At 36.6% G+C, this 22,081-nt stretch overlaps 1 protein-coding gene across 17 annotated transcripts in view; it reads right to left on the bottom strand.

Annotated features, from left to right (window-relative positions):
• Positions 1-22,081, bottom strand: part of MLLT10 (MLLT10 histone lysine methyltransferase DOT1L cofactor) — a 237,176-nt gene that overhangs the window by 66,029 nt on the left and 149,066 nt on the right. For 12 of the 17 annotated variants that reach the window (XR_009617657.3, XM_078450363.2, XM_078450361.2 and 9 more), the window contains 2 exons: positions 6,753-7,005; positions 2,860-3,429 (listed from right to left, as the gene is read on the bottom strand). Coding sequence is in view for 16 of the 17 variants with exons in the window: in XM_078450363.2 (XP_078306489.1) it covers positions 2,860-3,429; positions 6,753-7,005 (823 nt within the window). In the remaining variant the exon portion in view is untranslated. The remainder of the gene's footprint in view (positions 1-2,859; positions 3,430-6,752; positions 7,006-22,081) is intronic. The other 5 variants (XM_078450371.2, XM_078450373.2, XM_078450372.2 and 2 more) reach the window with 2 other exon arrangements.

Below are 22,081 nucleotides of genomic sequence, written 5' to 3'. Positions count from 1 at the left end.
ACACAGGTACTACTAACCACATGACATGTTCTTGGTAATTACTAATAGTATTCATTCATTTTTAAAAAAATATGTTTACAATCTATTATATACAAAGCACTGTGCTGGCAGTGAGGAGACAGCGATGAACATGACAAACAGACCCCCTTGCCTCATGAAGCTACGATTATATAGAGCATGTTATAGTCTAACATCATAGCCAACAAGTGCTTACAAAGGTCACCTTCATCATTACTAAATTATCCACTTGTCGTGAAAGCAAACAAATCTTTTGAAAAGGTCATCATGCAAAAACAATTCTGGATAACACAGTATACAGTATACATTTCTCCCTCCTACTTACTTATATGGGAAAAAAATTTTCCCGGTTTTAAAACTACAAAACTACTAACTTCTCAATCTAAAATTAGTTCAAAGAAAATTTAGCATTTTCATACTAGTAAGACATTCAACTTTGCAAGTGAAATTATTGGCTCAAATTTTTGGCTCCTCTCTCACTCTGTTTCTCTCTTTCTCAAAAAAATAAACATTGAAAAACAAAAAGAAAACAAAAAGACACTGTGTAGTACATACTATGTGTCAACAGCGGTTAACAATTCTTAACTTATGATTTAGAGGGCATAATTCCTAAATATCCATGGTATTTAGCCAGGTTCTTCTAAGTAAGGAATAGACTTTTTAGTAGTGAGCTTATCAATAAGGGTATGCTCTGATCTAGTCATAAAACTTTTATTAAAATGTATACTAAGGATATATTATCTCAAATCATTTTAAGTAATCTTAGTCCATGATTATAGCTTTAACAAAACATAAATCTTCAGTTATTTTTAAACACAATTTTAAGAAAAAAAAAAATCTTGGCAAGTCTAAATTTACATCATTTACTTTAATGAAATGATATTTATGGGAGTTTCTCCCTAAATTTCTTTACCTAACGGTGAGGTTAAAAAGACACAAATTCATGCTTTTCTCCTATAGATATACCACAAACATTGCCCTCAGAAAGTAATTATTGTGAAAAGAACACAATCTCCCATGGCTAAAATCTCCCTAAATCTGTAACAGGAAAATCTTTTCAGAGATGTAAATCAAGATTTAACTCCATTAACTTGAGGATGTGTATTTCAAACAGGATCTATTCGAATCAATGCAATTTCTGAAATGCAGTAATATTCAGACTATGCTTCTATGTATATAGGAAATCAGTGAGGATCTCTTCACAAAAGCAAATTCAGGCTTAATTTTCTTAGTAAGTTATTCACCTGATTACTTATGTCTCTTGCTAAAAAATGAGTATGAACTCAATTTTTTAAGTAAATTGTCTAAATTTATTTTGTTGTGACTAGGGGTTAATCCTAGTTGCTAAACCCTTTGGTCTAAAAGAACACATATAAATAAAATGTATATTCAGATTTTTATATAACAATATAAAAATAAAATATAAATTTTTTCAATGGATTTATTTCTCATTACAATTTGAATTATTCCCCTCTAAAATAGTGGGTTTAGATTTTGCACCCTTCCCCCAACATTTTTTGATTGTCACTACTGAGGGGTTATGGGGAATTTTGGATGCTACTGGCATCTAGTGGGTAGAGGCTGGGGATCCTGATAAGTGCCCTACCAATGCACAGGACAGGACTGCACAGTAAGGAATTGTCCCGGCCAAAATGTCAACAGTGCCAAGATTGAGAAATCATGCTCTAAATCCATCCTTAATGCTTCTAATGAAACAATCCTGTCACAGTTTCTACTCATTCCTCAAAAACAAACAGATCCACTGTGGCAATGAAGCTGGCTAAGAAAAACGGAAAGAAAGAAATTGTCCGTTGTGATCTTGGGCAATTTATTTTACCTATCTAAGCCTTGGGATTATCAGCTGTAAAAGGGGCAAATAAATAGCCCATATTTTGTAAAACTTGTGTAGGGATTAAACAAGATAATAAACATAAAGCGTTAACAGACCCTAGCACAAATGATACTTATAGTTAATAATTTTCACTTCTGACCTTTACATATGCTCTTTACTCCCTTAGAATGGGAGCAAATTCCCATTTACCTCAAATTCCAGAACAATTTAAAAGACAGATGTTGGCATTCAGGTAATATCTAAACTGTTAAGTTTGTGTCTAAAAACATGAACCTTAAAATCTGTAAGAACTGAAAATATTCATAATGCAAAGTATAGGTTAAAGAGGCATCCCAATGATGTAACAACATATATAAAATTCATTCATACTATAGTAAAGTCAATGGTAAAAAAACAAAACAAAACTGCTAAACATACTTGAAAACAAAATGAACATAAATCATTTCAGGTATCTCCTGAAATAAAATATGACTGTTAAAGTCCATTTTTCAAATCATTTATTACTGATTAAAAAATATTCCAGATGGAGTACTTCAAGTAGAATTTGTGTGAGGAACTGAGAAAACTAAAACAATGTAAACTTTAGAGAACGGAAGCCCCAACACAAGCACCAATCAAAAACAGTGCAAACCTATGCAAAACTCTCACACCTCAATTGTGAATTCTGAGTTGGTTTTAAAATACTTGCAGGTAAAGCAAAAACAAAAATGGGAAATTAATTCCAGGTATTTCATAAGAACTGAATGACCAATAAATAAACTATTCAGCCTGTTTTTAGTTAAGCAAACTATCAGATTAGTGCCAAACATCTTGTCCAAATACCGAACTAAGATCTTACATGACACAATTTTCTTTTCATTCAGACAAGTAAATGTCATTCAGCAACTCAAAGTATTAACATAATAATAGCTTAATTTCCCTTTTGGGGTACAAGAAAGGGGACGGGGGCATAAGTAAAAAAAAAAAAAGGGGGGGGGGCAAATCCCTACCTGAACCAACTGGAGACGAGCCAACACTAAGACTTTGTAAACTTCCATTCCTGAGCAAGGTAGGAGATTTCTGAAGACTAGAGCTGGTTACACTTCCTGCAGCTGATGCTACCGATGATGTTGGTGAAGCAGAAGAAACTGAGAGATGAGAAACATTCTCTTGATTTTTGTTTCCTTTAGGTCTACCAGGCCCATGCTTACTTTGTTTACTTCCTTTTCTTTTCTTTTCCTTTACAGTTTCTTCTTCTATGCCAGAAGTTTGAGCCCGTTTATATCCTGCTGTAGGAAGGCTGGAATTACCCAAATCTCCAGGTGAATTTTCAAAGCTTTTAGGCTGTGAAATAACAGCTGAGGTCGAAGGGAGACCCATTATGGAACTAAAACTATTTACCCCCCCTTCCTGGCTTCCAGACTCTCCTTTATGTACATCTTTGGTTGATGATGACTGTTGGGAGTGAGTATAACTGTCATTACGCAGATCTGAGTCTGTAAAGCTCAAGAAATCCTGGGGAGACTGTACTGAACTTCCCGAAGATGATTTTACACTGCCTGGAGTTCCTGAAAAACTGCCTGTAGTAAAATAAAAAAGGGGGGGGGGGGATAGGAAAAGAAAAAAATTGGATGCAAAAGTTCCCATGAGCAATAGAAATGATACAATCATCAAAAAGAGATGGAGAAGAAAAAACTAACTATAAAACTTAGGATAACACTATGTAACAAAGTAGAGTTTAAAAAAGGTGATTATGAAATCAAGTTTATCTATAAAACTTTCTTTAAAAAATATGTCATTTCATAGTTATTAAACTGAGTATTAACTCTTAAATTGTAAGCTATTACTTCTACAGTGACCAAGACAAAAGATGTGCTTTATTCGACCTACCTTTTGCTATGGCAACATTCCTCAGTGTTTCCCCAAATACCTGTGTATGCTGGAGGAAGGACTGAAGAACAGCAATTCTCAAAGAGAGTTTGACAAGACTACTACCGTTAATCTGAATAACTGGGAGAACTTCCTCTTTTTCAATTACTGAAGATTTAAATGTTCCCAACACACACCCAGAACCAAAAGACGTTGTTAGATTTTAAGTTCCGAGTTTTAACTTCAAGACAGTGTTAGTGAGTATTGCCATTCAGTTAATCTACCCCACCAAAACATGGATTTGATAAAATAATAATGATCACATGGAACCCTAATCTATGTACCTTACATTCTCCCAGTCCACTTCCTCTGCAGCTGCATAAAGAAATCAGCCACTAACACTGTGCGATTGCTTTTATGAAAGTAAAATCATAAGAGAGGCACCCTAAGGAATCCCTTTCACAACTGCTTTTTCTCTCCTCACTCTTTAAAGAACATTAGTAGCCCACTATGCCACTGTAAGATAAAGGTGCTTAGTTACTTGGCAGAAAAACAATATGGCTGGGATGAAACAATAGTTTGGTCCACCATCCCAATTCACCAAACTGTCTCTAGGCTCACCAGACTCAGTTGTGACCACACATCTAATACGTTTCATAAAACTTACACTGTATCATATTTTAATTAATGTCTTAAAAACAAAAGCTCAAAATAAAGTGTTGCATCAGAATGGAAGGGAAATTTCAAGCTAAGGGTTAAATTTTATTGCAGAGCACATTAAAATATAATCACACATAAATCCACCTAAATATTTACAACAGTATTTTCCCCCACACACAAGAAAGAATTTCTTTTTAACTAAAGTTTCAAGGTTTTGAATTTTAAATCTTAAGCTCTTCTGAAATGGCTTATAAAGGAAGAACATTAATAGGTCTAAAATTTAACTCTTTGAAGAGAATATCCATTTTATTCACTTACAAAATTATTTGTACCTATGTGAGCATTTTCAAGTTATATCTGTATAGAAAAACATACATATTAAGAAGCCATTTACATTACATCAATCATTTAAGGATAACTAATTTGCCACTTAATTAGCAACTATAAAGAAATTCTTTATTATCCATTCTGATCTGTCACCATCTGTCTTTTTTCCACACATTTTTGTTTTTACAGCTGGTGTTAAAAGCTCACTACAGTGTAGCAAATACTTTCAAACATTTAGTATATGCAATACTTTAACATATATTTTCTAAAATTCACATATTGCCCACAATGAAAAAAATAAAACCAAGCATCTTAAATACCCTATCTTTAAATTTCAACTTTTAAAACTTTTATTGAATATTACCTCAGATATGAAAACATAACATCATTCTACCATGTCTCAACAGAGGCAGGAAAAGACTCTTCAACATTATAAACTTCAAGAAAATGAGGTGTTTCTTTTCTAAATGGATTAGTACTTCAAAGATTAAAAACTAAAAAATGCAATTTTTAACAGTGGAAAATAAGGTCTTAATTATAGAAAAGAGATAACTGAATTCGTTAATATCACATTCAAAATGTAAATAGTTACATTAAAAATAATTAAGGTTTTACTACTTATTTCCCACAGTGGAATAAAAATAACAACAAATATAAAGTAAATGTATTAAACTAAAACAGCAGGTTTGGCATTTTATTTCTTTTTCTACTTGTCTGATTTTTTTGTAATATAAGGCAAAAATAAAAAAAAAAAAAATCTAGGACTTGAAAATCCTGAAGCCCAAAATAATTTACTTTAAAATATATAAACTTTTTAATGAAAGATCAGCACTTAGCCGTCTCTCTACATATTCAAATTTTTATTAACAGCAAAAGCTGAAAGTAAAGAAAAAGACAACTTGTCCCCTCTCGTTTATTCCTAGGGGGCAAAAAACTGGGGGAAGGAGGTATATATATTGTACACTTCACTAATACATTTATCTCCAACAGTTTTTAACATTTATATTTCTCAAAATATTTATGTTCAAGTTAAAAATTAACACAAAATAGGGGCGCCTGGGTCACTCAGTCACTTAGGCATCCAACTTCATCTCAGGTCATGATCTCATCGCTCATGGGTTCGAGCCCGGCGCTGGGCTCTGTGCTGACAGCGCAGAGCCTGGAGCCTGCTTCGGATTCTGTGTCTCCCTCTCTCTCTGCCCCTCCCCTGCTTGCGCGCATGCGCGCCTTCTCTCTCTCTCAAAAATAAACAAACATTAAAAAAAAATTCTTAAAGATTAACACAAGATAAAAACCTAGAACATAGGGTTAATGGATTGTAAAGTTTAGCTGCGTTATTCTGTTCTCCATAAAATAGGGTTATCGTATAGAATATAGCATGCCCAGTTAATTTTGAATTTTAGTTAAGGAACAGATTATTTTTTCAGTATAAATATTTTCCATGCATTTCTTTGAGACATACTGAAAAATAATGTTGTTAAACTAAAATTCAAAATTAAATGGGCATCTTGTTATAGTAGCCTTACTAAAAGAATATGTAAACTTAGCAAAATTCTACTTTAAACTTCAAACTTTGTAATAAATGCATTAATAATCAACAGCTATTATTTTCTGAGAACTATTTAGATTCCCTACAAATTACGCAGTATTTGTTTACTTACTAAAAATATATGCTTTAACTATTCTAGTGTTTAATTAGGAAAGATAAATGATAACAATTTATTAAAAACAAAGACTGTTCTATAGAGCAGAAAGGAAAACTCCAGCTTTTATTCTTTTTTTCTCCCCAAACTTAAACTTTATTCCACATCTATTTAAACATTAAAATTTACAATTCAGCTTTGGAAGCACATGTCATAACATAAAAGGTCCCAGAAACATTTTAACAAGGAAGACTAGTCTTAAGTAATCTCACTACAGCAACTATTCGTAAAATAATCTCCAATTATCCATTAGTTATAAAGAAAAAATAAATTATTTTACAAAACTTAACTGCTACTGATCATCGCAAGAACAATTATGTTAACTAAAACATCATAATTAATACCTTGCTGGAAAGGACTAGCTGCTGACACAGTCGTTCCTGGATTTCGGCCACCAGGCTTTCTTCCCCTTTGACCTGAGCTGTGAGCTGAAGATTTCTTCCCTTTTCCCTCTGACCCTCTAGCCTCTGAAACATCTTTTCCACTAGTTGTGTGCGCAGAGACTTCCTGGAAGTTTGCATTTGTAAATCGAGCTGCAGTATCTTCCAAACGCTTCAATGATCCAGATATAGAGTTGCTGCTAGTGCTTGTATAAGTCTAACATTTTGATTGAGAAAGGAAGTTGAAAGAAAAAAAGAGCGGATTAGATTTTAGCTATAGGTGGGCGGAGGGGGAGGCATATTAATAATAATAAATAATTGTTCAGCTTCTAAGATAAACATATTAAAGTTTCAGTTATAAAGTAAGTGAGACCACCTAAGAAAATCACATGAAAATAATTATTTTAGTCTACTGCAAATATTTATACATTGCAACAATAAGTTAAAGTACATATTAGTTATAGTTCTTCAGCAACACAGTTTTAGTATTGAAGGTACTTGCTTCTCAAGCAACACAATTTTCAATAAGAAAAAACTACTTCCTAGTCATGAAATTACCATCAGCTTTAACGTTCAGCACAAAGGCAACAATGAGCGAGAAATAAAGTGCTACAAATTCATTAGAGGAGTAGATCCATGAGATTATAAGGCTTCAGCACAGGTCAGAGCAAGAATCTTTAATTCAGGTGAAGGCTACCTTCCAAAACAGAAAGATTAAAGCCTTTAAAACAAACCATTTCTTCCAAGTATTAAGATGAAGGAACTGTTATACTTTGCAGTTAAGATTTTTAAAAATTAAAAGTATTGGGGCGCCTGGGTAGCTTAGTCAGTGAAGCGTCCAACTCTTAATTTTAGCTCAGGTCATGATCTCAAGGTCGTAGGAATGTGCCTGGCATGGGGTTCTGCACTGAGCATGGAGCCTACTTGGGATTCTTTCTCTCCATCTCTCTGTCCCTCCTCCCCACCTCCCCGAAAATAAACATTAAAAAAAAAATTGAAAGAAAGTATCATATACCCTAAAACGGATCTGTAATCACCCCCATGATCTAGATATGTTTAGGAAAAATACAAAATAAAGACCTGTCTAAACAATTAGTTTCCAATCATTTCCAATTAGTTTAACAATCATTTTTAAGACAAGGTATATGCAAATAATAGTAAATTAAATGACTATGAAAGGTGAGAATGTGTTCTAACAGACGTATATTAATCAACATGCTTCAAACTAAAAGGTCTGGGGTGCCTGGGTGGCTAAGTCCGTTGAGCATCCAACTCTTGATTTCAGGCCAAGTCATGAGCTCACAGTTCACAGGATCAAGCCCCACGTCAGGCTCTACACTGACAGCATAGAGCCTACTTGGGATTCTCACCCCACACCTGCTCCTCCCCTGCTCATGCTCTAACAAAATAAATAAATAAACACTAAAAAAGAAAAAAAGAAGTATAAAGTTTGTAAGTCCAATGGGTCAGGATTTTTGTTGTCCCTGTTTACGTTCACTAAATGCCTGAAAGACAAACAGCCCTAAATTTCTGCTGAATAAATAAATGAATAAATATTTTTCTGAATCATCTATCTAAAATCTCTGATGTAGGGGCGCCTGGGTCAGTTAAGCATCTGACTTTGGCTCAGGTCATGATCTCACAGTTCGTGTGTTAGAGCCCCCGCATCGGGCTCTGTGCTGACAGCCCAGAGCGTGGATCCTGCTTCAGATTCCGTGTCTCCCTCTCTCTCTGCCCCTCCTCTGCATACTCGCTCGCTTGCGCGCTCTCTCTCTCTCTCTCAAAAATAAACAAACATGAAATAAATTAAAAAAAATAAAATCTGGGGCGCCTGGGTGGCTCAGTCGGTTAAGCGGCTGACTTCGGCTCAGGTCATGATCTCGCGGTCCGTGAGTTCGAGCCCCGCGTCGGGCTCTGTGCTGACAGCTCAGAACCTGGAGCCTGTTTCAGATTCTGTGTCTCCCTCTCTCTCTGACCCTCCCCCGTTCATGCTCTGTCTCTCTCTGTCTCAAAAATAAATAAACATTAAAAAATAAAATAAAAATAAAAAATAAAATCTCTGCTGTAATACAAACCACTCAATACAAACCATCAGATAAATGTGAAAAACAAGAAAGAGATGCTAAAATCAGGTGTCAAAATAGTCGGCATTTGTAGCAAAATCAACGTTCAAAATGCAGAAAGAAAGAAGACTTCAAATGCTCCGCAAATCAAACATTCTTCACTACTACTTGTCTGCTACTTGGTCTTGATACTGTCCTCACTCCACATCATCACACTGTCAAACAGATTTTCATCAAGTACAAGAGACGTTATCTCATAAAAACAAACCAATCACTATTCTAATAACAGAGACTCCACAAATGAGAAAGAAAGGTCCCAGAGTAAGTTTTAGGAGAAAGCCAATCATGTTTAGGCTGATTAAACTTCATGGATTGCTTTATGTCCAACTTCGGCTCAGGTCAAGATCTCACGGTCCGTGCATCTGAGCCCCGCGTCAGGCTCTGTGCTGGCAGCGAGGAGCCTGCTTGGGATGCTTTCTCTCTCCACCCTTCTGCTTGCACACTCTCAAAATAAATAAATAAACTTTAAAAGGTGGGGGGGAGGGCTAGGTGGCTCAGTTGGTCAAGCATGTGACTGCAGCTCAGATCACAATCTCATGGTCAATGAGTTCAAACCCCGCATCTGGCTCTGTGCTGCCAGTGCGGAGCCTGTTTGGGATTCTCTCTCTACCCATCCCCCCCGACCCGCCCCTCTCCTGCTTGCATACTCTCTCTCAAAATAAATAAATAAACTTACAAAAACAAACTTCATAGATTACTTTAGAAACATGAATGTTTCCATGCTGGGCAGGGTCACTTTGGGAACCACCTACTTTACTTTTCAAATACTTTTTTCTAATAACGAGTTGAGGTTCTCCATCCCATTCACATACAAGCCTAATGAAGTTTAAAAGTCATCTAAAGAAAACGCAGTGATGTTCTTCATTCATGTCCTTTTACCATGTACCAAATAAGCAAAGAAGAAAAAACTGGGTGGAGAACCAAACACAAAAATATACTATTTCCACATACCAACCTAAACTAGCGTTGGTCAATTTTCCCACTCATTTAATAGAATATCCTTGCTTACCCTTGAAGTATACATATGTCCATAAACCCAATGAAAATATGCCACATGGAAGAAAAGGTATTACAAAGAAAGCAATGAATACAAATTAAGCAAATTTCACTGACAAAAGTCATACTAAACAAAATCGTAACATTTCTTTTTAAACGTTTTTTTTATTATTGAGAGACAGACAGAGACAGAGCATGAGCATGAGCATGAGCATAGGAGGGGCAAAGAGAGGGAGAGACACAGAATCTGAAGCAGGCTCCGGGCTCTGAGCAGCCAGCACAGAGCCCGACCCGGGGCTTGAACTCACAGAGCACGAGATCATGACCTGAGCCGAAGTCAAATGCCTAACTGACTGAAGGCGCTCCCATAACATTTTCTTTTTTAAAAAGTTATTTCTAAGTTTTAAAAATTATCAAAGATTTAAGAAAATTTTTAGTTATTATATATTTTTGAGAGAGAGTGCATGTGAGCAGGGTAGGGACAGACAGAGTGAGACAGAGAATCCAAGTAGGCTCCATGCTGTCACAGTGCCAAGCCCAACGTGGGGCTCAAATCCAGGAACTGTGAGATCATGACCTGAGCCAAAGTTGGATGCTCAACCAACTGAGCCACCCAGGTGCCCCCCGAAATATCAGATGTTTTAACAAGAAAAATATAAAACTTTAGCTAAAGATTCTAACAGCTCTTTTTAAAAATTACACATAACAAGAGGGAAAAATCTGTATGATTTTACTCAAAAAGAGATCTCCACCTTAACTCCACCTTTCTAAGTTAATTCAAGAGTATCTGTTCCAGGGGCACCTGGGTGGCTCAGCTGGTTAAGCATCCAACTTTAGCTCAGGTCATGATCTCACAGTTCTCGAGTTTGAGCCCCGTGTCAGGTTCTTAGAAGACACCTCAAGGCCTGGAGCCTGCTTTGGATTCTGTGTCTCCCTCTCTCTCTCTGCCCCTCTCCTGCTTGTGCTCTCTCTCAAAAACAAACATTTAAAAAAATTTTTTTAGGGGCGCCTGGGTGGCTCAGTCGGTTAAGCATCCGACTTCGGCTCAGGTCACGATCTCGCGGTCCGTGAGTTCGAGCCCCGCATCGGGCTCTGGGCTGATGGCTCGGAGCCTGGAGCCTGCTTCCGATTCTGTGTCTCCCTCTCTCTCTGCCCCTCCCCTGTTCATGCTCTGTCTGTCTCTGTCCCAAAAATAAATAAACGTTAAAAAAAAAAATTTTTTTTTTAAATTTTTTAATTAAAAAAAAAAAGGCATATCTGTTCCATAATACACAGTTTAAATAATATGGAATGGTGGAATTCCATTACAAATACACAATCTAATCAAAATCAAGAAGTGGAAAAGAAGTAAGAGAGGGCAGTGGGGAGGAGCTGAGACACAAGGAGTAACCTAATGCCACAAATCTACTCTTTCCTTAGTTTCTCAACCTAAATAACTCTCATTGCATGAGCATCTCACTGCTGAGAGCAATTCTAGTGCTTAAAAATACACATCTTCCATGTAAATTAACCCACAAAATACAAACTACTTCATTTGGAACTTGACTGAATAAAATACGGTCTTTTTTTCCCCCTTTTCCACTGGAGATAAAACTGCATATTTGGTCTTATTGAGAGTCTCTAAGGAAAGGCATACATACTTCGGTTTATGTTGTGATTTACAGGCAACTTAATGAATCTTTTAAATATTTAGAACATGTATGATTTTTTGTTTTATGGCTAGCTACAATTGTTAGTCCTCAGATAAGATGCAATTGGTATACCTACTAAACAGTATTCACTGGAGCCAAAAATACACCCAACTTCAAAAAATTTTAAATTAGACTCACAAGTCAACAATGATTCTATAACAGGCTAGCCAAAAAAACAGATATTTTCAAAACTTTAGTTGCCTGTAATCCATATTTGGGAGAAAGAGGCAGAGGGAAAAGAAACAACCAACAGTTGTATGTCTTCTACCAACATGATCCAATGTAATAATGCTGGCTAAAATATTTTTTTAATTATGTAGTATTCAAGTGTCTGATAAAAGCCACAAATTTTTCACACACACAAGTCTAAGAACAAAGCACAGGAACTATCAAAAATGAAGCACAGAAGGAATGAAGACTTTAAAAGGGGAGTTTTGGAGTACAGGGCTGAATCAGTGAGCTGTGGGACAAGGTTAAGCAGCCTATGTCACTGGAGTACCCAAAGGAAAGTAGGAGGGAAAAAATGTGAAGAAGCAGGAAAAAAATTATAAAATTTGATGAAAACTATAAAATCTACTACTGATCAACTAACTCCAAGCGCAAGAAACATGAAGAAAAATCCACAAATCCACATCACAATCAAACTACTTATCATTAAAAACCAACAATAACGAGAAAATGGTAAGAACAGCCAGGGAGTTTTGAAAAAGAAAAAAAAAAATGCTTTATCTGCTAAGAAACAAAGTTAAGAATGAAAACAGATTTCTCATGGAAATAATGCAGGTTAGAAAACAAGAGTAAATAAAAAATCTTTAAAGACCAAAGAAACAGGGGCACCTGCGTGGCTCAGTTGGTTAAGCATCTGCCTCTTGATGTTCAGCTCAGGTCATGATCTTACAGTTTGTGAGCTGCAGCCCAGCAGCAGGCTCTGCACTGACAGCAGGGAGCCTGCTTGGGATTCTCTCTCTCCCTGTCTCTCTGCTCTTCCCCCACTTGTGCATACTTTCTTTCTCCTTCTCAACATAAATGAACTCAAAAAAAAACAAAAACAAAAAAACAAAAAAAACTTTTAACCTAGAATTCTATACCAAGCTAAAATATTTTTTCAAAAGCAAAGGCAAAATATATAGCTGACCCTTAAACAACACCAGTTTCAACTGTATGACTTCATTTATACAATTTTTTCAATAAATACAAAACACCACTGTGAATGTATTTGCTTTTCCATATCACTTTCTTAAAAACATTTTCTTTTCTCCACCTTATATTATTGTGAGAACACAGTATATAATACATATACAAAATATGTGTTAATTGACTGTTTACGTTATCAGTAAAACTTCTAGGTCAACAGCAGACTATTAGAAGTTAAGTTTTAGGGAAGTCAAAAATTATATGCAGATTTTCTACTATGGGGGGGGGGGGGTCCTAACCACTACATTCTTCAAAGGTCAACTTTAATTGCCTTCCAGATTTTAAACAAACAAACAAACAAAAAAAGCTAAAAGAACTAATCAGCAAAGCAAGACTACAATAAATGCTAAAGGCTGTCCTTTAGGCAGAAAGAAAACAACAAAAGAAATGTGGATCTACACAAAGTAATTAGGAACACTAGAAACAGTAATTACATGGGTAAATATAAAAGACTTCTTCGGGGTGCCTGGGGAGCTCAGTCCGTTAAACAACTGGCTCTTGATTTCAGGGATGCTCTCTCTCTCCCTCTCTCTGCCCCTCCCATGCTTGTGCTATCTCAAGATAAATAAAGTTCGGGGGGGGGGGGGGGGGGGGGGAGACTTTTTAAATATTTAATCTCTTTATAACTGAAGGCTTAGAGTAAAATTAGTAACAATTGTGAGGTTTAATAATATATAAAAAAATTTTAAATATGACAAAAATAGCACAGAACCAAAAAAGGTAGAATTACAAGTATGTAAATTCTAAACTGTATATTCTTTTGTTTTGTTTTTTTTTTTCTTGAGAGAGAGAAAAAACACATGTACACGCATAAGCAGGGGAGGGGGCAGAGGGAGAGAGAAAATCTTATGTAGACTCTACACTCAGTGCAGAGCCAGACCCAGGGCTCAATCCCATGCCTGGGAGCCCAAATTAAGAGTCAACACCCAACTGACTGAGCCACCCGGGCAACCCTGAATTATATATGCTTACACAATATGTGAAATGGCATAATATCATTTGAAGGCAGATTCTGATAAATTAAAACATGTATGACATAAACCCCAAAGCAATCAATAAATAAAATAACAAAGAATCATTACTAAGCAGCCAAAATGGAATCATAAAAAATATTCAATGACAAAGACAGAAAAAAAAGATGAAACAGGCCAATAATAAGGATTAGCAAATGATAGCTTTAAATACAAGAATATCAATAATCATATGCTAATTAACTAAACACTCCAGTGAAAGGCAAAGATTATAACACTGAAAAAAGAAACTCGAGACTATACGCTGCCTATAAGAAAACCACTTTAAGGGTGGCTCAGTTAGGGGAGTGTCAGACTCTTGATTACGGCTCAGTCCAGGCTTCCACAGTTCCTGAGATTGTGCCCCGCGACGGGGTCTGCGCTGACAGTGCAGAGCCTGCTTGGGATGCTCTCTCTCCATCTCTCTGTCCTCCTCTGCTTGCTTTCTCTCTCAAAATAAATAAATACACTTTTTTTTAAAATGTAATTATAAAGACACAAAGATATCAAAAGTGCAAGTGTGGGAAAGAAATATCAATTTAACACTGATTAAAAGAAAGCTGAATTCACAACATTAGTACAAACAAAATAAATTTCAGAACAAGGAATATTACCAGGATAAAGAGACCTATTTATCAAGAGGATAAAAAATCCTAAACTCTTTTGCACCTAATAAGAGACCTTCAAAATAAATTAAAACTGACAGAAAAAGAAAATGGGAAAATTAATAAAATCCATAACTACAGTAAGAGAGATCCAAAGCCTCTTCTCAGTAACTGAACAAGTACACAGAAAATATAAGTAAGCATATGGAGACCTTAAACAGTATAAATCAACTTGACCTCACATTTATAGAAAAACTCCATATATGAGGAGCAGAGTGAATACACATTCTTTTTAAAAGCACACAGGACATTACACACAATAATCCATATTGTGTGTCATTTTTTTTAATCTTAAAAAACTTAAAAGAAATTATATAACACAAAGATATTAAGTTAGAAATCAGTATAAAAAAATATGTGAAAAGTTTCCAAATGTTTCAAAAGTAAATAATCTACGTGTAAATAACCCATGGATCAATGAGAAATCAAAAGGACACCACAAGGTATTGTTCAACTAAATAAAAACGAAAATACAACATATCAAAATTCATAAGTAGTGCTTAGAACAAAGTCTGTAGTATTAAATGCCTATATTAACACTTCTGGGATTCTGGTCCAGCATGTAAAAAAACTTAAGAGGACAGAAGAGATGGGAAGAGAAGAGGGGGGAGGGGAGAGGAGGGGAGAGGAGGGGAACAGACGGGAGGGGACAGGAGAACAGAGATGCAATATTTGAATCAAAAAAGACTACAAATTTCCCAAATTAGTGTCAGAAACCATACCACAAATCCAGGAAGCTCTGAGACTACCAAGTAAGACACGTGTCAAAAAAATACACCTAGGTATGTATATCACAAACTACAAGAAATCAGAGATAATACACACACACACACGCGCGCGCGCGTACTGAAAAGAAGCTGGAAGGGGAAAAAGCCTTATCCATGAAGTAGCAAAGATAAGAATTACATCTGACTTCTCAGAAATAATACAACTAAGAAGAGAATGATATGAAATAATGTGTTGAGAGGGGGAAAAGACCTAGCATTCTGTACACTGCAAAATCATCCTTCAAAAGTGAAAACAAAGACTTTCTCAAACAAACAGAAATTGAGGGAAGTTGTTGCCATAGGTCTACCTTGCAGGAAATGTGAAAAGAAATTCTTCAGAGAGAAGGAAATGATACAGCTCAGACATTTGGATTTATATAAAGAAGAGCATCAGAGAATGAATCAACAAAGGTAAAATTAAAACTCTGATTTTTCTTATACTTACTTGATCTAACAGTGTTCAAAGTAATGATAGCAACAATATGTTTGAATGTATAGTCTTAAGCACATATACGCTTACATGTGCTTCTGTATAACTGAAATGAATGACAGCATTGACAGAAAAGATGGGAGGGAGGAATTTAGGAATATTCTGTCATTACAAGGTACAGGTACTAACTGTGAAGTGGTGTAGAATTATTTGAAAGTGAACTTGGATTAGCTCTATATTTATATATACTGCAAACAGTAGAGCAACTATGAAAAAAGTATAATTGATATATTAAGAAATGAAAGAAAATGGAACCATTTAAAAAAAAACTCAATTAAAACCCTTAGGAGGAGGGTCACCTCTCCCCTTCCGCGCCTGACAGATAACCGGGAAGTTGTACTTGCTCTGCTGCTTTTCCTCTCCCACAATAGATCCGCTCTTCCCTTTCCAACCAGGGCCCGGCAGAATGGCTCCCTCAAAGAAGCCTGGCAAGGAGAAAGGCCATTATGGGACACCTGGGTGGCTCAGTCGGTTAAGCATCTGACTTTGGCTCAGGTCATGATCTCACGGTTCTTGAGTTCGAGCCCCTCATCAGGCTCTGTGCTGACAGCTCTGAGCCTGGAGCCTGCTTCAGATTCTGTCTCCCTCTCTCTCTCTGCCCCTCTTCTGTCTCTCTCTCTCTCTCTCAAATATAAAATATAACATTAAAACATTTTTTAACAGTGGGGGGGGGGGGGGGCATTCTGCCATTAACAAGGTACTGACCAGCTCGGAGCCTGGAGCCTGCTCTGGATTCTGTGTCTCCCTCTCTCTGACCCTTCCCCATTCATGCTCTGTCTCTCTCTGTCTCAAAAATAAATAAACATTAAAAAAAAAAAAAAACAAGACTCATTTATGGGGCATCTGGGTGGCTCAGTTGGTTGAGCGTCTGATTTCAGCTCAGGTCATGATCTCACAGATCACAGGTTTGAGCCCCATGTCGGGCTCTGTGCTGACAGCTCAGAGCCTGGAGCCTGCTTTGGATTCTGTGTCTCCCTCTCTCTCTGGCCACTCATGCTCTCTCTCTCGTTCTCGCTCTCTCTTTCTCTCACTCTCTGTCTCTCAAAAATAAATAAAAACATTTTTAAAAAAATTTAAAAAAAAGACTCATTTATAGGCTATCTACAAGAAACACTTTAAATATGAAGACACTCATTGATTAAATATCAATGAATGGAGGGGTACCTGGGTTGCTTAGTCGGTTAAGCACCTGACTCTTGATTTCAGCTCAGGTCATGATCTCATGGTCATGAGATGGAGCCCCGAGACAGGATCTCACGGTTCGTGGGATTGAGCCCAGCGTCAGGCTCTGCACTGACAACAGGGAGCCTACTTGGGATTCTCTGTCTCCCCTTCCCCTGATCATGCAAACTCTCCTTCTCTCTCAAAATAAATAATCTTCAAACAAATTAATGTAACCCATCACATCAACAAGATTTAAAAAAATCATACATCATATCAACAGTTGTAGAAAAAGGGGCGCATGGGGGGGTTCAGTCAGTTAAGCATCCAACTTTGGCTCAGGTTATGATCTCACAGTCCGTGAGTTCGAGCCCTGCATTGAGCTCTGTTTCGGATTCTGTGTCTCCCTCTCTCTCTGCCCCTCCCCTGCTTGTTCTCTGTCTCTATCTCTCTCTCTCAAAATAAATAAACATTTAAAAAATAAATAAAAATAAATAGTTGCAGAAAAAGCATGTGACAAAGTACAACACCCATTCACAATGGGTGAAGTTTAAAAACTCTCAGATGGGGCGCCTGGGTGGCTCAGTCGGTTAAGCGTCCGACTTCGGCTCAGGTCACGATCTCGCGGTCCGCGGGTTCGAGCCCCGCGTCGGGCTCTGGGCTGACGGCTCAGAGCCTGGAGCCTGCTTCCCATTCTGTGTTTCCCTCTCTCTCTGCCCCTCCCCCGTTCATGCTGTGTCTCTCTCTGTCTGAAAAATAAATAAACGTTTAAAAAAAAAAAAATTAAAAAAAAAAAAAAACTCTCAGAAAACTAGGAATAAAAGGGGAACTTCCTCAACTTGGTAAAGTTGGTTAACTTACAGCTAACATCATGCTTAATGGTGAGAAACTAGGTTTCCCACTAATATCAGGAACCACTCCATTACAACATCATACTGGAAGTCCTAGTTTATGTAAAAAGACAAGAAAAGGAAATAAAATATAAACTGATTGAGAAGGAAGAAATGAAAGTGTGGTTTTTCATAGAGAACATGGTTGTCCATGTAGAAAATCCAAAATTACTGACCAAAAAATTCCTGGAACTAATAAACAATTATGTAAAGACTGCAAAACCAAGGTTAAATGAAAGAGAGAAACTGCTTTCATATATACTCACAAGGAACAAGTGGAATTTTGAATTAAAAACACAATACCATGTACAAAAGCACCTCCAAAAATTACTTAAAGTTTTAATCTAACAATATGTATAAGGTCTACATGAGAAAAGCAACAAAACTTGTATAAACAAAATCAAACAAATCAAATAAATGAAGAGATATCCCAACTTCATAGACAGCAAAACTTAATATGGTCAAGATGTCAGTTCCTCCAAATTGATCTACAGATTCAATACAATTTCGACCAAAATCCCAGCCAATTTTTGCAGATACTGACAAATTGATGCTAAGGCACATACGAAAAGGTAAAAAGATACAGAATAGCCAACACAAAAGTGAAGGACAAGAATAAAGCTGAAGTAGTGACATTACTCAATTTCAGACTTGCTTAAAAGGTACAGCAAAAAAAAAAAAAAAAAAACAAAAACAAAAAACAACCCTCCAGTAATTAAGATAGTGTAGTGCTGTTGAAAGAATAGACAAACAGATCAATGGAACTGATTAAAAAAAAAACTTCAGAAACAGACCCACATAACTACAGTCAACTAACCTTTGATAAAGGTGCAAAAGCACTACAATGGAACAAACACAAGCTTTTCAACAACTAGGGCTAGAACTGGTTATCCCCATGCAAAAAATGAATCTAGACATAAAATTCATTTACACCCTTCACAAAAATTAACTCGAAATTGATCATAGATCTAAATGTAAAATACAGAACTATAAAACTCCTAAAAGATAACATAGGAGAAAATAGGATAACCTTGGGTTTGGCAATGACTTTTCAGATATAACACCAAAAGCACAATCCATGAAAGAAAGAAATGGTAAGCCGAACTTCATTAAAATTAAAAACTTTTGCTTGGGGCTCCTGAGTGGCTCAGTCGGTTGAGTGTCCGACTTCGGCTCAGGTCATGGTCTTGAGGTTTGTGAGTTACAGTCCCACATTGGGCTCTGTGCTGACAACTCGGAGCCTGAAGCCTGCTTCAGATTCTGTGTCTCCCTCTCTCTCTGCCCCTCCCCCAGCCAGCTCTTTCTCTCTCTCCTTCAAAATTAAATAAACATTTTAAAAACTAGTAATAAAATAAAATAAACTTTTGCTCTACCAAAGACATCATCCAGAAAATGAAAACATCAGCCACAGGCTGAGAAAATACTTAAAGAAGACATACTTGACATTTTTCACAAAACTAGAACAAATAATACCAACATCCATATTGAAACACAAATACCCCAAATAGCCCAAGCAATCTTGAAAAAGAAGAACAAAGCTGGAAGTTTCACAATTCCAGATCTCAAGATACACTACCAAAAAGCTGTCATAATCAAAACACTACAATGCTGAACAAAAACAGGCACATACATCAACAAAACAGAGGACACAGAAATAAACCCACACTTGTGTTTATGTGGTCAATTAACTCCATGACAAAGGAAGTCAAGAATATACATACAATGGGGAAAAGAAAGTCGCTTCAATAAATGGTGCTGAAACTGGACAGTGACATGCAAAAGGATGAAACTGGACCACTTTCTTACACCATACCTAAAAATAAGCCTAAATGTGAGACCTGAAACCAGGACAAAAACCTAGACGAAAAACATCTTTAACACTGGCCATAGAAACACTTTTCTAAATATGTCTCCCCAGACAAGGAAAATAAAAGAAAAAATAAACTGTCAGGGCTACATCAAAATAAAAGTTTTGCACAGCAAAGGAAATCATCAACAAAACAAAAAGGCAACCCACTGCGGAAGAGTAGGTATCTGCTGGATCAGAGGGGTGGCTCAGTCGGTTGAGCTTCTGACTTCAGCTAGGGTCATCATCTTATGGTTCCTGAGTTCCATCCCTGCATCAGGCTCACTGCTATCGGTGCAGAGCCTGCTTCGGATCCTCTGTCCCCCTCTCTCTCTGCCCCTCCCCTGCTCACACTCTCTCTCAAAAATAAATAAACATTAAAAAAAAAAAAAAAAAGAGTAGGTATCTGTCAATGATATATCTGACAAAGGGTTAGTATCCAAAATATGTTAAGAATTTATACAAGTGAACACAAAATAAAAGTGACTGCAAAGTGGACAAGAGGACCTGAATAAACATTTTTAAAAGAAGACATACAGATGGCAGACAGACACATGAAAAGATGCCAAATATCACTAATCATGAGAAATATGCAAATCAAAACAGTTATCACCTCACACCCATCAGAATGGCTAAAATCAAAAAGACGATAAACAACAAGTGTTGACAAAGATGTGGCAAGAAAGGGATCTTTGTGCACTGTTGTTAAGAATGTAAATTGTTACAGCCACAGTGGAAGATAGTATGGAAGTTCCTTGACAAACTAAAAATAGAATTCAGAAGATAACTAAATAACCCTTTTATTTACATGCAATAAAAGTTTTCTATTCCTCAAAAAAATATAAAAATAGAAATACCATATGATCCAATAATTCCACTACTGGGTATTTGCTACCCAAAGAAAACAAAAACACTAATCTGAAAAGACACATGCACATTCTATTCTTACAGCAGCTTTATTTACAGTAGCCAAAGTACAGAAGCTAGCAAGCGTCCACTGATGGCTGAATAGAGAAGATGTGATTATATATATATGGAATGGGATGGAATACACAACGGAGTATTATGCAGCCATATAAAAGGATGAGATCTTGCCATTTGCAACAGGAATTAACCTAGGGTATTACACTAAGTGAAATAAGTCAGACAAATACAAATACCATATGATTTCCTTACGTGTAGAATCTAAAAAACAAATGAATCAACAAGCAAAAAGCAGAATCAGACCTAATGAATACAAGGAACAAAATGATGGTTGCAAGAGAAGAAGGGTATGGGGGGATGAGCAAAATGCATAAAGGAGAGTGGGAAACACACGCTTCCAATTATGGAAAGAATAAGTTATAGGAGTTAAAAGATACAGCATAGGGCATACAGTCGATGGCATTTTCGTGACTATTATATGGCGATAGATGGTAACTACACTTGTGGTGAGCATAACATGATATATAGAGTTGTTGAATCACTATGTTGTACAGCTGAAACTAATCTAACATAGTGTGTCAACTGTACTCAAAATTAAAAAAAAGGGGGTGCCTGGGAGGCTCAGTCAGTTAAGCGTCTGACTCTTGGTTTCAGCTCAGGCTGTGATCTCATAGTTTGTGGCATTAAGCCCGGTGTCAGGCCCTGTGCTGACAGCACAGAACCTGCTTGGGATTCTCTCTCTCCTCTCTCTCTACCCCTCTCACACTTGTGCACGTGCATGCACTCTCTCTCAAAACAAATAAATACGCTTATAAAAAAAAGGGACATACCTGATAAGAAGACTTATCTAAAATATATAAAGAATCCTTCATAAAACAATAGCAAATGAACTGATTTTTAAAAGGACCAGAAATTCTGAAACCTCACCAAAGACGATATACAGATAGCAAGTAAGCACAAGAAAAGAAACTCCACATCCTATGGCAGCAGAGAAATGAAAATTTAAACAATGACATGCCACTCTACACCTATTAGGATGGCCAATATCCAAAAAACCAATAGTACCAGACGCTGGAGAGAATGTAGAGAAAAAGGAACTCTCAACTCATTGTTGGAAATGCCAAATGATTCAGCCACTTTAGAAAACAGTTCGGCTGTTTCCTACAAAATTAAACATACTCCTACACCATATTATCCCACAATTACATTCCTTGGTATTTACCCAGAAGAAGTGAAAAATTACATCGACACAAAAACCTGCACACAGATGTTTATAGCAGCTTTACTCATAATTGCCAAAACCTGGAAGCAACCGAGATGTCCTTTTGGATAAACAAACTGGTATATCCAGTCAATGGCTTATTATTCAGTCCTAGAAAGAAATCAGTTATCAAGCCTCAAAAAGATATAGAAGAATCTTACATTCATATTACTAAGTGAAAAAAGCCAGTCCAAAAAGGCTACATACTATGATTCCAACTTACGACATTTTGAAAAAGTCAAAATTATGGACACGGTGAAAAGATCAGTGGTTGC

Source organism: Panthera onca, chromosome B4 (assembly GCF_046562875.1).
Source record: "Panthera onca isolate mPanOnc1 chromosome B4, mPanOnc1 haplotype 2, whole genome shotgun sequence".
In the NCBI taxonomy this organism is placed as follows: domain Eukaryota; kingdom Metazoa; phylum Chordata; class Mammalia; order Carnivora; family Felidae; genus Panthera; species Panthera onca.
This window is presented reverse-complemented; position numbering and strand designations above follow the sequence as displayed.